The 12,663-nt window shown below is 40.1% G+C and overlaps 1 protein-coding gene across 1 annotated transcript in view; it reads right to left on the bottom strand.

Moving 5' to 3' along the window:
- Window positions 1-12,663, bottom strand: part of brwd1 (bromodomain and WD repeat domain containing 1) — a 119,863-nt gene that overhangs the window by 12,572 nt on the left and 94,628 nt on the right. Inside the window, 8 exon segments of the mRNA XM_034168077.1 lie at window positions 368-540; window positions 811-980; window positions 1,149-1,301; window positions 1,465-1,590; window positions 4,871-4,921; window positions 5,231-5,294; window positions 5,442-5,567; window positions 5,672-5,792. Coding sequence (XP_034023968.1) covers window positions 368-540; window positions 811-980; window positions 1,149-1,301; window positions 1,465-1,590; window positions 4,871-4,921; window positions 5,231-5,294; window positions 5,442-5,567; window positions 5,672-5,792 — 984 coding nt within the window.

Here is a 12,663-nt window from a genome sequence, read left to right on the forward strand (position 1 = left end):
ACTACTTGATTTCACTGATTAACTGATTCCATCGCTCAAAGTGAGCATCAGTGAAATCACCTGTTGGAGTGGACGGTTGCAAAGAAAACCTGCACTCTCTCAGCCCTTTCTGGAATGAGTTGAAGATCTCTGCCCTACAGGGAATCAATACCAGACAATCAAAGGACACTCAGGCAAAACATTTTTAATTTACCTCAGCCACACAACAGGACGCTAGTCAGAAATTTGATGTTTTATTATATATGTCATAAGTTATTATTACCGTCTTCAAATTTATGAATACATAGTGTGAAGGAGAATTTTGCTTGTTAAATGAAGAGGTTTATTTTTAAACCACCTACTAAAACAAGGTAAGTCTCAAACCTACCTGATGTTGATGAAGCAGCTTTGGAGCCGGAGTTCTCCTCCGAGGAGCTGTGGTTTGACCTGCTGCTTTGACGCCTCCTGGCCGTCTCTGCAACAGACACTTCGGCTGAGGTAGACTTGGTCACTGACATCGACTCGACTTTTTCCTGAGTTTTGATGGGAGCCTTCATTTGACTTGAAAGAAGAGGAAACCAAAACTTTAAATGAGAAGGTGGACATAGGTGCATGCACTCCACACAGTTTGACCCCTAAACCCTCAAGTGTTCCCAAGTTGACAAGTCAAAGCTTAAGAGTTTCCAGTATACAGTGGGCTGGAACAATACTGCAGTTAGCAAGAACAAACTAAAAATATTTTAAATCATATTTTACCATGTCTTCTATGGGGTGCATAGGATGCCCCAATTTTGATGAGATTAGCTGATAAGAGGCAAAAGTAAAAGTCACCTTGTTGAAGTGGAAGGCTGATAATGCTGCTGCTGCAGCTGCATTTTCTTTCTGAACCTCTGACTGCGACGGAGTCTGTCACTGCTCTTGACAGCTGTTTTGTAGTCAGATATGATTGTTCTGATTCGCTCTTCAAAGAAGGCAGAGAGCCGCAAGGTCATACTGTAAATCTAGAATGTAACAGGATACAGAAATCATGGTTCAGATGAGCTTCTGTATGAAGTCTGAGGTTAAAACTTAAAATCTTAACCATAAGATGATCAGCTCCTGACGACTTAGAGTTCATACAGTGATGTGCAGATATTCTATCATCCCAAAGACTTGAATTACTCTCGTACCTTGGAACGTTTATTTGGTGTATAGGCTTTAGCATTGGCAAATATTAACCGAATGTCTTTGCACAACTCTATTGGGTTGTCATAGCGTTCTTCCTCCAGGGTCCTTTTCACTGTTCCAAAGTCCATTGGTGTATCAATGATGTCATGGTAGTCCTTGGGGGTGCACAAAACAAAAGGCTTAAGGCTTTATATTTTATAAATAATTGGGGCTCCTAACAAAACAGTTTCTATGTGCCAGGATTGTGGAGTCACATTAATTAATTTGCATAATTTTTATGGCATGTAAAATTTATTGCACGTTTTGCCTTTAACTTACTGGGTAGACCTCAGGATCCACAGGCTGCCTGAACTGCTCCGAGTCTTCACACTCAAATATGTAGTTGAGCAGACTTTTGCACTGATCTTTCCAGGCATCTCTGTCTGGCAACACCTCCACCGTGCGCTTCAAATACAATAAAACAGGATTATGACACTAATATTATGGTAACCTTTATTTTTCACATCCTTAACAGTCTGACAATGAAGTTGCATCAACAATTTCTTAACAAGTTAAAGATAATCACCACTTTATGCTTGAACTTCAAATTCGGTTTGTTTGTACATTTATAGAACATTTTTTTCCTCAAAACATGGAAATGCAGCACTTTCAGTTTGGCCCCTTTTTCATGAATTGAATTAAAATATTGCAGACGTTTTCTATGCACACAATAGGTTCATTTCCCTTGCCATTTCACAATGCACAATAGGCTTTAAATGTGACCAGGCCACATTTCTGCAGTAATCATGCTGTTTAATCAGCATTTTATTGTGCCACACCTGCTGGATAAATGGACTGTCTTTGCAAAAGGTGGAGTGCTCATTAACACACATTTAGTAAATGGACTGAATTTATATAGTGCTTTTCCATCTGCATCAGAAGCTCAAAGTGCTTTACAATTCTGCCTCATATTCACCCATTCCTAAAACAGACACATACTGATGTTAGGGTCCTGCCATGCAAGGCGCTCACTACACACCAGGAGGAATTTGGGATTAAGGACCTTGCCCAAGGGGCATTAGTGATTTTCCAGTCTGGGTAGGTTTGAACAGAGGATCCCCTCTGGTCTGAAGCCCAACGCTTAAACACTAGACCATCACCAAAATGAAAAATGACATTTATTAGGTGAAGAAGCTGGATGTAGCAGTCCTTGGCTGGCATAGTTACACATGGTTGGCAGTTGGAAGTCTTAAAAAAAGATTAATGTGTGGAATTGTGTTGTGTGAGTGTTGAGTGGCCTTTTATTTTGACTAGTCCAAAGCATGTGCAATAATCATGCTGTGTGATCAGCATCTTCATATGCCACACCTGCCAGATTAATGAATCATCTCTGCAAAGCTGAAGCATTCAATAAGAGCCATTTTAATTCAACACATGAAAAATAAGAACAACTAGAAGCACTCAGAGTGCAAACCTCCGCCAAGGCCATGGGGTCACTGACGCCATAACATCTACACACCATGGAGACAAAGAGACAAAATTCAATTTATTATTCAACTAAACTGCAAATATATGAATTTTTTTTAACATTTATGAAACACTTCTCTAAACAAGGCCATAGGGTCACTGACCCTAAAGAGATTCCCTCCTTGGCACAGTGATCTATTTCTTTTGTCTCTTTCTCTAAAATTGCATATAATAATCAGAATATTAATATATAAACAAAAATAAATTTAAGAAATATTACAATTTGAAAACAAATGCACCCGAACGTGATGACAGCTGCAACTGCTTAATGCTAACTTTTAACATTGAAAATGCCATAGACATGCTAACGTGTTAGCATCGGGATCCGGATCGTGATCCGGATCACCACTAAAATTTAATCACTTGTTCCTCTTGTCATTTCCAACCACTCCACAAAATTTCATCAAAATCCATCAAAACCTTTTGAGTTATCCTGCTGACAAACAGACAAACAAACAAACGTGACCGAAAACAACCTCCTTGGCGGCGGTAAAAACCAAAATTTTGCATTTACATTCTTGATGAGTATTAATTATGTCAAAACACTTGTACATTCATCTTCAAAATTAATCACTGTTAAAATCTTTTGCAGGCAACTGATTTTCCCTTGAAATTCTACTCGAATTTTTTGCAAATTTATAAAAAAAAAAAGAAAAAAAAAAGAAGAAATCACATTTAGGGGAGGTAATGGTCTAGTGGTTAAGGCATTGGGCTTGAGACCAGAAGATCCTCGATTCGAATCCCAGCCTGACTGGAAAATCACTAAGGGCCCTTTAATCCCCCCATTGCTCCCGGTGTGTAGTGAGCGCCTTGTATGGTAGCACCCTCACATCGGGGTGAATGTGAGGCATTATTGTAAAGCGCTTTGAGTGTCTGACGCAGATGGAAAAGCACTACATAAATGCAGTCCATTTACATGTACATAAGTAGTCAAACCCTTTGTTCAGCACTTTGTTGTTGCAATATTGGCAGCAATTACAGCATCAAGTCTTCTTGAATATGATGCCGCAAACCACCTATCTTTGGGCAGTTTGTCCATTCCTCTTTGCAGCACCTCTCAAGCTCCATCAGGTTGGATGGACAGCGTCGGTGCACAGCCATTTTCAGATCTCTCCAGAGATGTTCAATCGGATTCAGGTCTGGGCTCTGGCTGGGCCACTCAAGGACATTCACAGAGTTGTCCTGAAGCCACTCCTTTGATATCTTGGCTGTGTGCTCAGGGTCAATGCCCTGATAAAGATGAACCGTTTCCCCAGTCTGAGGTCAAGAGCGCTCTGGAGCAGGTTTGCATCCAGGATGTCTCTGTACACTGCTGCATTCATCTTTCTCTCAATCCTGACTAGTCTGCCAGTTCCTGAAGCTGAAACACATCCCCACAGCATGATACTGCCACCACCATGCTTCACTGTAGGGATGGTGCCTGGTTTCCTCCAAACATGATGCCTGGCATTCAAGCCAAAGAGTTCAATCTTTGTCTCATCAGACTAGAAAATTTTGTTTCTCATGGTCAGTCCTTCAGGTGCCTTTGGCAAACTCCAGGTGGGTGTGCCTTTTACTAAGGAGTGGTTTCTGTCTGGCCACTCTACCATACAGGCCTGATTGGTGGATTGCTGCAGAGACGGTTGTTCTTCTGGAAAGTTCTCCGCTCTCTACAGAGGAATGCTGGAGCTTTGACAGAGTGACCATTAGGTTACTGGTCACATTCCTGACGAAGGCCCTTCTCCCCGATCGCTCTGTTTAGACGGGTGGCCAGCTCTCGGACAAGTCCTGGTGGATCTGAACTTCTTCCATTTATGGATGATGGAGGCTACTGTGCTCACTGGGATCTTCAAAGCAGCAGAAATGTTTCTGTGCACTTCTCCAGAAGACCCTTGTCTTTGGGCACTGAGTACGTATGCACATGTGATTTGTTTCTTGTTTTTAATCAATTTGGAAAAATCTAATAGGTTTTTCACATTGTCATTATGGGGTATTGTGTGCAGAATTTTGAGGAAAAAAAAAAGAATTTCATCCATTTTGGAATAAAGCTCTACCATAACACAATGTGGAAAAAGCTAAGCACTGAATAAACAGCAATCAATAACTCCATGTAAATCTCAGTCCAGATTCGATCTTTACAAGAGTGTGAGCTTTGTTTACTTTTCATAACTCCCATCAATTACTTTTATCACCATATTTACATCACCACATTTAAAAGGTATCAAATATCTTTGGGTACCTGACGTAGCCTGTGTCCAGTGGACGGTCCAGGTACCTCTGTCTCCTCTTCCTAAAATAATCATTCAGATTAGGTCAATGTGAGCAATGTGAATGAACAATGTGAAAAAATGATATACAATCACACAGAATGAAGAGAAACAGTTTCTGTATTTTTCTTGTGTCTGACAAGAACATTTGAAAAGTTATAACTTAAATGGACTCAATTTTTTTTTCTTGTAAATCACTATTAAGTAGTTTATACTCATTAACTGTGTTGGCAGTCTATTATGTAATAATCTGACAACATGGACAAATTGAATAGACCTTGTACCAGATTAAGAATTACAGGTAACAGCTGTATTGATTCACCCAACATTACCTCGTCATCATCCATTTCCTCAACGGCATTGTAAATTTCCATAATATCAGTGCAGCTTGAATCACTATAAAAATGAGGGGGGAAAAAAGGCAAATTTTAAAGTGAAAAAATTTTATTTTTGCAGTTACTGTGATTCATTTCACTTTAAATATTAAAAAAGTCTTGTATACACTTTGTAATATAACCTGTCAAAGCCATTAGTATTACATACTTGACAAATTTCTGGAGGACACTGGAGATTATTTTTGCAGAGTGGGCAATTTTGCTCCTTGGCTCGTTGAAAGTGCGGGCATTATGTGCAATGTATCTGATGTCCCAAATTAAAGCGGAGAGGCGTCTGTGAAGCAGCAGAGTTTTTTTTAGTTTTTTTTTTTTTTTTTTTTAAAACAGCATTCATTTAACCAGTCTTCACCAAAATATTGTTGTGCCGTATGGACTGACCTGTAGAATCTGTTTACGAGTCGCATTCTGATGGTGCCCAGATCAGTGGGGTAGGCGATGACAGTGCAGTAAGAGGGATACTGGATGAGGTCCACAGGCCCAGAGAAGGGAGCTGCAATTTCTGTGCCAAAAAAAAAAAAAAAAAAAAACACACATGGGAAGATTGAAGTTGAAGAATCCTGGATAGGAAGAGTGGTGTAGAAAATTTGTGATTGAATAAATGTGTGACCAAATACTGAGTGCATATGCATGACTCACTAAAGGGAACATAAAAATATACACATTCCAAGGAAATGGGTATCAAAATGTAGATTTTGTTTATACATTTCCACAAGCTGCTGCAAATAGATGGAAAAAAAATGAAATGTTGCAAGGATGTTTTAGCATCCCGTACCTGTCAATCTATAAGGTTTGCCTGTATTTTGTAAGGGTTAAAATCATTTTTCACCCAGTACGGCTTTACAGTTTGTATACGGTCATGTTTGTTTTTTATGGAAACATTCTGTGTTAATGTCAGTGATTTGGTCTGTAAATTAGACTGGTTTAGAGATCGATAACTGGATTAGATGCCGATGCCTTTCAAAACTTTTTTGCACCATTTAAAACAGCACCAGACCAGAGGTTTATTTTTTAAGTACAACAAGGGAAGTTCCACTATCAGCACTAACTGTCATTGGATTAACTTCTCTTACTGTGAGGAATAAAACAGCCTTGTTAATGTTTCCTGCTGCTCTGCCACACATGCAGGCAAAATATATGCTAAATACTTTTCATATCAATGTAACTTGCTTTAGGGCTCCTTCACACATAGTGAATTTGGACAAATTGCGCATTAAGTGCACACGAAGCAGGAATTGTATGCAAACCGTATAATGTCGTAGCTACCTCTAATGGCCCAGTCACACGGCACACAACGATTCCTGAGCAAAGGGGGAAAAAGTAAAAAAGTCACAATTCATTGGGAAAAGGTGGACGAAAGACCTTTATCACCGAACAGCCTGCGAAGCAACAGGGCAAAAGGGACGAAAGAGAAAATTAACAAAGCCGAAGCTAACGATCTTGACTCTTTAAATGAAAGATGCCTGGAGCAGTGTGTTTCTGCATCTCTGAGTTCCAGGACTCTGCACTGGAATGGAGCTCATAGCACCTGAGTCCTGGAGAAACTGCAAACGGAAGGTGTGGAGATCTGTGTGCACGTTGGTGGGCCACCTAGTCTGGTTCCTCATCAAGAACAAAAGAGGGATCATCTCCATCATCAGAGTCCACACTGTCTGAGGACACGCTGCGCGCTCCATCTTGCTCCAATTAAAAAATAAGTAAATAAAAAATGGTGTGCCGTGGTCACTGATCTATCACTGTATTATATTCCAAGCCATATATATTGATTTATAACAGAAAACTGTTAAAGGGGGGAATAAATCTAAGTGTAAAGATGATTGAATATATCAGAGCAGTAAACTGATCAGTGCATGTGAATGCGCATTGACTCACGTGGAGTTATTTCAACCAGCTGCAGCTGATCCACAACGTGAATTCTGCCCTACAGAACAGCTCTTTATATAATCATTTAAATTATCTATCCGTTGCCCACATGTACAGAAGAGCTGGATTGTCATTACTACACTCATATTATTATATTAATTAAAAAAATAAGCACATGCAGGAGCTGCTGCTGCTGCTAATGCTGCATTCAAGTACCGTCAGAAATTACACAACTTTGTTTCAAATTCGGCAGTTGCCTGTGGCAAAATAATTAATTGTATCCAAACAAAAGATTAATTCTTCACTATATAAGATGCCTGAGTGCATTGAACCTGACTCTCCACCCAGATAAAAAAAAATCCAAGCAAACAGGCTCAGTTTGCCCTGTAATTTCCGACAGTACATGAACGCAGCAGCAGCCTCAGCGCTCACAAACCGCCTTCTGCACTGTGTGAAAACACTCAGCTGCTCGAACGAAGTCAAATTAAACAATAACGTTACAAAAACTAAAACGATTAAAAATCAAGAATGACAGCAAAACGAAACACGGACGAATTGAGGTTTTCATTGCCCTTCGTTCAAATTTTTCAACAGTCTAAAAATCCCGATAAAGTGCCAGCTGCAGGAACGAAGCTGTGCGAACGTTAAACGATGCCAACGAAAGTCAATGAAAGTCCAGATTTCTTGCTTCATCAGGGCTTCGTTGCCCTTCGTTAAGTGCCATGTGACCGGGCCATAAAACCTTGTACACCTGTTGCTATGACTATTTGCGCACACCAGCAGCTGAAAGAGTGTGAGCGGTGCGAGGCCATCGAGCCCTCTCACGGCAGGTGTCGGCCAAATTCCAACTGACAAGCACAAACATCTAACACCGCTGGCATTGCACTTAGAAAATGTGTGGCCAGTCGCACTCTTGGCACGACAACAGATTGCAGACAACCACTGTCGTGTTGGCAGTGAAATTTGTCTAAGTTCCCCATGAGTGTGGCTTTGGTGTGTGCGCTAAAAACTGACAGGAGGTGTGGCTATGACAGAAGTGGCTGTGGGAATCTGTCATTCTGGACATCCCAGCTGGATAGTACTGTGTTTGGACGGACATGGACTAAACTGACCACTGTGATGCGCATGTGTCTGTTTGCTATAATCGAGTGGACATAAATAAAAACATATCACTGAGGCAAGGGGCTGCAGCAAGCGTGCGCGCACGGTGCGCAGATAACAGGCTGCCCCCAGGTTGAAACAGACCATCAGATCATAACACGCAGCAAGCGATCTCACTGTCATGTCACCCACGTGAACCCTGTTCCACATGAAGCGGTGTCCTGCAGCGTGCCATCCACAAGACGCGTCAGCAGGACACCTGCACGGCAGGAGATGTGTCAGAAGATGTGGACATGAATGAGACGAGCAGACTGCTTCTCATTCATGTCATCTCATGACTGTGCATCAGTGACCATGGGTCATTTACAGAGGAACAGACGGATCATATTTGTACTGCATGCTTGATAAGAGGTATTTAATACAAAGCGATGTTTGTACAACCCCTGGCAAAAATTATGGAATCACCGGCCTCAGAGGATGTTCATTCAGTTGTTTAATTTTGTAGAAAAAAAGCAGATCACAGACATGACACAAAACTAAAGTCATTTCAAATGGCAACTTTCTGGCTTTAAGAAACACTATAAGAAATCAAGAAAAAACATTGTGGCAGTCAGTAATGATTACTTTTTTTGACCAAGCAGAGGGAAAAAAAATATGCAATCACTCAATTCTGAGGAAAAAATTATGGAATCATGAAAAACAAAAGAACGCTCCAACACATCACTAGTATTTTTGTTGCACCACCTCTGGCTTTTATAACAGCTTGCAGTCTGAGGCATGGACTTAATGAGTGACAAACAGTACTCTTCATCAATCTTCAATGTTCTCTTCAGGCAGTCATCTTTATAAGTGTCATTGGAACGGCACCAAACAAAAGTTCCATCATCATCACCTTGCCCAATGCAGATTTGAGATTCATCACTGAATATGACTTTCATCCAGTCATCCACAGTCCACGATTGCTTTTCCTTAGCCCATTGTAACCTTGTTTTTTCTGTTTAGGTGTTAATGATGGCTTTCGTTTAGCTTTTCTGTATATAAATCCCATTTCCTTCACAGACGTTGACTCCAGTTTCCTCCCATTCATTCCTCATTTGTTTTGTTGTGCATTTTCAATTTTTGAGACATATTGCTTTAAGTTTTCTGTCTTGACGCTTTGATGTCTTCCTTGGTCTACCAGTGTGTTTGCCTTTAACAACCTTCCCATGTTGTTTGTATTTGGTCCAGAGTTGAGACACAGCTGACTGTGACAACCAACATCTTTTGCAACACTGCGTTATCATTTACCCTCTTAAGAGTTTGATAATCCTCTCCTTTGTTTCAATTGACATTTCTCGTGTTGGAGCCATGATTCATGTCAGTCCACTTGGTACAACAGCTCTCCAAGGTGTGATCACTCCTTTTTAGATGCAGACTAATGAGCAGATCTGATTTGATGCAGGTGTTAGTTTTGGGGATGAAAATTTACAGAGCGATTCCATAATTTATTCCTCAGAATTGAGTGAGTCCATATTTTTTTTTCCCTCTGCTTGGTCTAAAAAAGTAACAGTTACTGACTGCCAATTTTTTTTCCTGATTTCTTATAGTGTTTCTTAAAGCCAGAAAGTTGCCATTTGAAATGACTTTAGTTTTGTGTCATGTTTGTGATCTGCTTTTTTTCTACAAAATCAAACAACTGAATGAACATCCTCCGAGGCCGGTGATTCCATAATTTTTGCCAGGGGTTGTATATGGTGCGTCATTTTTATTTATTTATTTTTTTTAAATGCGTCCGTGTGCTTTGTGCTTCCTGATGTCAGGCAGTTTTCAGCACCTTTTACAGGATTGCGATGATAGCTCACTTGGTAAAGTGTCAAGCTGGCAATCAGTAAAGTGCAGGTACAAATTCCGTGGATGGCAAGTTCTGGTTTCTTTCCTTTTTTCTTCTTCTCCCCCACATAAGCGGTGTGATGTAGTCCCACAGGTACCAGCTGGTTTTTATTTTTTATTTATGCCACATAAGTGGCGCGATGTGCTTCACCTGGCACTGTGTTCCTGCTCAAAAGACACCGGCACGTGCACAAACTGTTGCACTGGGATCGTGTACGCCTGCCAGTCAGCACGATGTTTAGTGGTGCGCCAATTTCGAACAGTTTTGCTGTAATCAGCCAAACTTCACAATGTGTGTGAAGGGGTCCTTAACTGTCAAATGAATATCTCTGAGAGATCTGAAAATGGCTGTGCTCCCCATCCAACCTGATGGAGCTTGAGATGTGCTGCAAAGAGGAATGGGCAAAACTGCCTAAAGATAGGTGTACCAAGCTTGTGGCATCACATTCAAGAAGACTTGAGGCTGTAAATACTGCCAAAGATGCATAAACACAGTACTGAGCAAAGGATGTGAATACTTATGTAAATACTTATGTGATTTCTTTTATTTTTAATAAATTTGCAAAAATTTCAAAAAAGGTTTTTCATGTCATTGGGTGTTGTGACTACAATTGTGAGGGAAAATGAATTTATTCTATTTTGGAATAAGCTGTACATGACAAAATGTGGAAAGAGTGAAGCACTGTGAATACTTTCTGGACGCACCGTATAATCAACGTCAGACAACATTGTAAATTCAACAACCAACATTGTTTGAGGCAGTACAATGATTCTTGCTATATATACTATTCTAATTGTATACATGTTGAAGGAAAAAAACAAAAGTTGTCAACAGCTGTCCACACTTTTCCCTCTTGCAATATTCTCATTGACCTAATAAGCACTGATAGGTTCCAGAGTAAAGCAAGCACTTCAAAGTGGTTGATGGTATGGCATCCATTCATTTAAATTTTAAAAAATGCATTTTTCAGTTGCCAGCACAATGAATTAACCTCCAACTGTTGAGTCTGTATCAGGTGGGTAAAGTCAAACTTTTCCTGAAATCACACAGTTTATCTGTGTGATCTAGTAAGAGAGCAGCTATGTTTACTGACATTTAGCTAGTTGTTAATTAGAACCAGGTTTTGTACAGTTTTGATCAGGAGAAACAGTGAAGAGTCTACATCTCAAAACAAATTTGATTGTGTATGAAGGACTGGCCGATTGACAAGAAGCTCGGTGTTCTGACAGTTTAAACTGAAAGCAACAAACCTTTAACCACTATCAGACGTTAGTAAGGTAGGATAGGATCTGCCCAAAGACAAGGGTCTTCTGGAGGAAAAGATGGGCACAGCTGACTGTCACTGCCTATGTTTTTATAACAGAGTTGCAAAAAACTTAGATTTTTTTTCAGAATGCTGACAAAACATGATAGTAAAATGACTGTTTCCATCAACTGATGGAATACAATTGCTGGGTGTCCCTATCACAATAACCATCATTCCAATAGTCATGGTGACGGTGCATACATCCTGCTAAATGTTGCCACTGATTTGTTTAAGCCACTCTTGCTGCAGCCCCATCTAACATTTAAGAAGCTGCCCATCTTTTCTTCTGTCCACATGTAGCATGCCATGTATTTTAGGATGTCATGTGACCTTTTCTGTATGGCATGCAACCTGTAATAGCGGAAAGCATTTCCATTGAAGTTTTTGTGCAAGGCTTTTTCAAATACCTTGAAAAATGACCTCATGAAAACAAAAATATTTTTTGCAATATGAGGTTTTTTTTTTTTCCTCAAAATACACAGGTCTGTATTTTCATTTCACAACTTCAAATGACAAAATTTGAAGGGTAAGTAAACTCGCCTACTGACACAAGGCCGATAGTAGGATAGGCCGGACAATTAAACCATCTCGAACAGGGGACCGTGATCAAGTTTATGTCAGTTTCTATGATGATCCTTGTCAATTTTATTGATATGGAAAGCTCTAACATGGACATGTGCCCATAAAGCACTTTTTTTGTGCTAATCTTTTTTCATTTTCTCTAAAAGAGAATGGAGAGCATGTGGCCCCCCCAACACAAAAGCACTGTGCCCAGCATCTTTTTTCACACTGTTTCAGCTTTTTGTGTGGTCCCATCCAGCGCTTTCTCAAAACTTTTCAGAAAAGTGCAGTGTCATACTGCAGCACCTTTTTAGGCAAGAATGAGATGTAACAAACTTGTACCCTCACAAGTTTGTTTTTGCAGTTGTCTACAGTCTGCTGATTTTTAAAATCTTACAATTAAAACAAAACATTGCATGAGAGATTACTTATTGTAGTCAGAGAAACCAAAATGAGGAGTGTGTTATTCTACCTGGTTCTTATTGTAATCCTGTCCCTTACAAAGTCAAACCATTCATCAAATTGAATTTATTCAAAGTCACATTGAAAAACAGGCCTGGTTCCAGAGATGTAGCCCATACAAGTAAATGGACTGCATTTATATAGCACTTTTCCATCTGCATCAGATGCTCGAAGCGCTTCACAATAATGTCTGCTATTGACCCCGATGTC

The sequence above is a fragment of the Thalassophryne amazonica genome, chromosome 4 (genome assembly GCF_902500255.1).
Source record: "Thalassophryne amazonica chromosome 4, fThaAma1.1, whole genome shotgun sequence".
Lineage (NCBI taxonomy): Eukaryota > Metazoa > Chordata > Actinopteri > Batrachoidiformes > Batrachoididae > Thalassophryne > Thalassophryne amazonica.